At 40.5% G+C, this 1,639-nt stretch overlaps 1 protein-coding gene across 1 annotated transcript in view; it reads right to left on the bottom strand.

The window, feature by feature from the left end:
• The window catches only part of plekhg2 (pleckstrin homology domain containing, family G (with RhoGef domain) member 2), a 34,295-nt gene extending 33,402 nt beyond the window's left edge, over window positions 1-893 (bottom strand). The window contains exons 1-2 of the mRNA XM_073484911.1: window positions 795-893; window positions 319-445 (exon numbers count right to left, since the gene is read on the bottom strand). Of these exons, the coding sequence (XP_073341012.1) occupies window positions 319-445; window positions 795-893 (226 nt within the window). The remainder of the gene's footprint in view (window positions 1-318; window positions 446-794) is intronic.
• Window positions 894-1,639: the final 746 nt, after the last annotated feature.

Raw genomic sequence — 1,639 nt, 5'->3', positions numbered from 1 at the left:
ACGTGAAGAATAAACAAAAGCTGCTTTGTCAGTTCAGTCCTGTGAGCTCTGGAAGTTTAAACTCAGGGATTAAGAGATTACATTAAAGTGTGAGTAATAATAATCTGATGATATCATATATAATTTTAATAATCACATTTTTCTGCATTCATTTTTCCTGATAACATGTCCTTACATCAGAGGCCCAGTACTTGAGTAGAAGTAATGTATTACTCCTGTGGCGGGCTGTCTGAGGTCTAACAGTTGTTTCCTCCTCAGTTTTCTTTCCCTCCTGAGGACGAACCAGTAATCAGTGTCAGCAGCAGCGCCGACACCGACCCGCCTCAGGTGGGTCTGATTTACGTCCCGTCAGAGGTGAAACTCTTGGATACGAGCGGGTCTCTGACGGACCGATCCAACACAAACAGCCTGCAGGCTGAGGGGAGGTTATCTCCGTCTCTCCAGGCTGAGTGGGAACAGTCAGAGGGCAGTTATCCACTTACACAACTATAATGTGATTTAACCTCACTATCAGTGAAGAGGCAGAATAAATCAGCAGCTCTGAGATGTTTAAAGCTGGATCTGTTTCACTGAGACGTCCTGCTGCTGGAAATAATATCACTTATTATAGACTGAGGATCGGATCAGAGCAGAGCAGAGCAGCCAGCAGTGTGTCAGCGATATAACAGATCACTTTAACCCTTTAACTCCCACATTCAAATCTGGAGATATCGTTTTATTAAGATTTAGTTGCAAACTTCAGCCTCAACATCACATCACAGCGCTGAATCCACTGTTTTATCTCCAAAACTCACACGAGGAGGAGAGAAATTCAGCTTTATAACTTCAGTGTGTTTGTCTGAGACGATCTCTTCCTGACCGGCGTTGAGGTCACGTTCACTGAACACGCTCATGTTCGTGGTCAGCGGTGGACCGAGTGTTTGCAGCCACTGAAGGTGAACGTCAGCGTCTTTAACGTCGGTGAGACTCGAGGAACAGTTAAAGATAAAATCTCCCATTTGAAGGTCTCGTACACACGAACACAGATATTTTTCTAATCAGATATTTTTCCCTCCGTCCACCGGCGAAGATTACAAACGCTGAAGCTCACATGCTCGGCCAGCAGGTGGCGATGAAGTCTACACCGACGATACGTCAAATACAAATAAAGAATTAAATAAAAGATTGATTAAATAACTTAATATGTTGTTTATTAATGCAGCAAGGCATACACAAGTGAAATTAATGTGGTTTTTATTTGCTTTTGTTTTTATTTCTTTGTTTAAATTCCCTTTTCATTCACTTTCACTATTTAATCGTATTTATTTCTGTATTTCTTTTATTTCCCCGAACTTTTTTTATTTCAGCTTTTCTGCTTCTTTGTGCAAATGAGTCGTCTGTTAACTTTTAGATTGAGTCATTTATTATTTCTTTACCTTTCAGTGATTTACCTGACGACAGGGACGACACATGTAGTCGTTACATCTGAATAAAATGTATGTAGGTCAGATTTTGCAGTCCTGGTCCCTGGTTTGGTTTTTAAGGAATAAAACACAGAAGATAAAATAGAAATATATGTTTGATGTTGCCAGTTTTAGTCCTTCAGGATTTATGTCTCAATCTGCTTCAGAGCTTCGTGATGAAACATGAAATCTATCTG

This window comes from Pagrus major, chromosome 2, assembly GCF_040436345.1.
Source record: "Pagrus major chromosome 2, Pma_NU_1.0".
In the NCBI taxonomy this organism is placed as follows: domain Eukaryota; kingdom Metazoa; phylum Chordata; class Actinopteri; order Spariformes; family Sparidae; genus Pagrus; species Pagrus major.
This window is presented reverse-complemented; position numbering and strand designations above follow the sequence as displayed.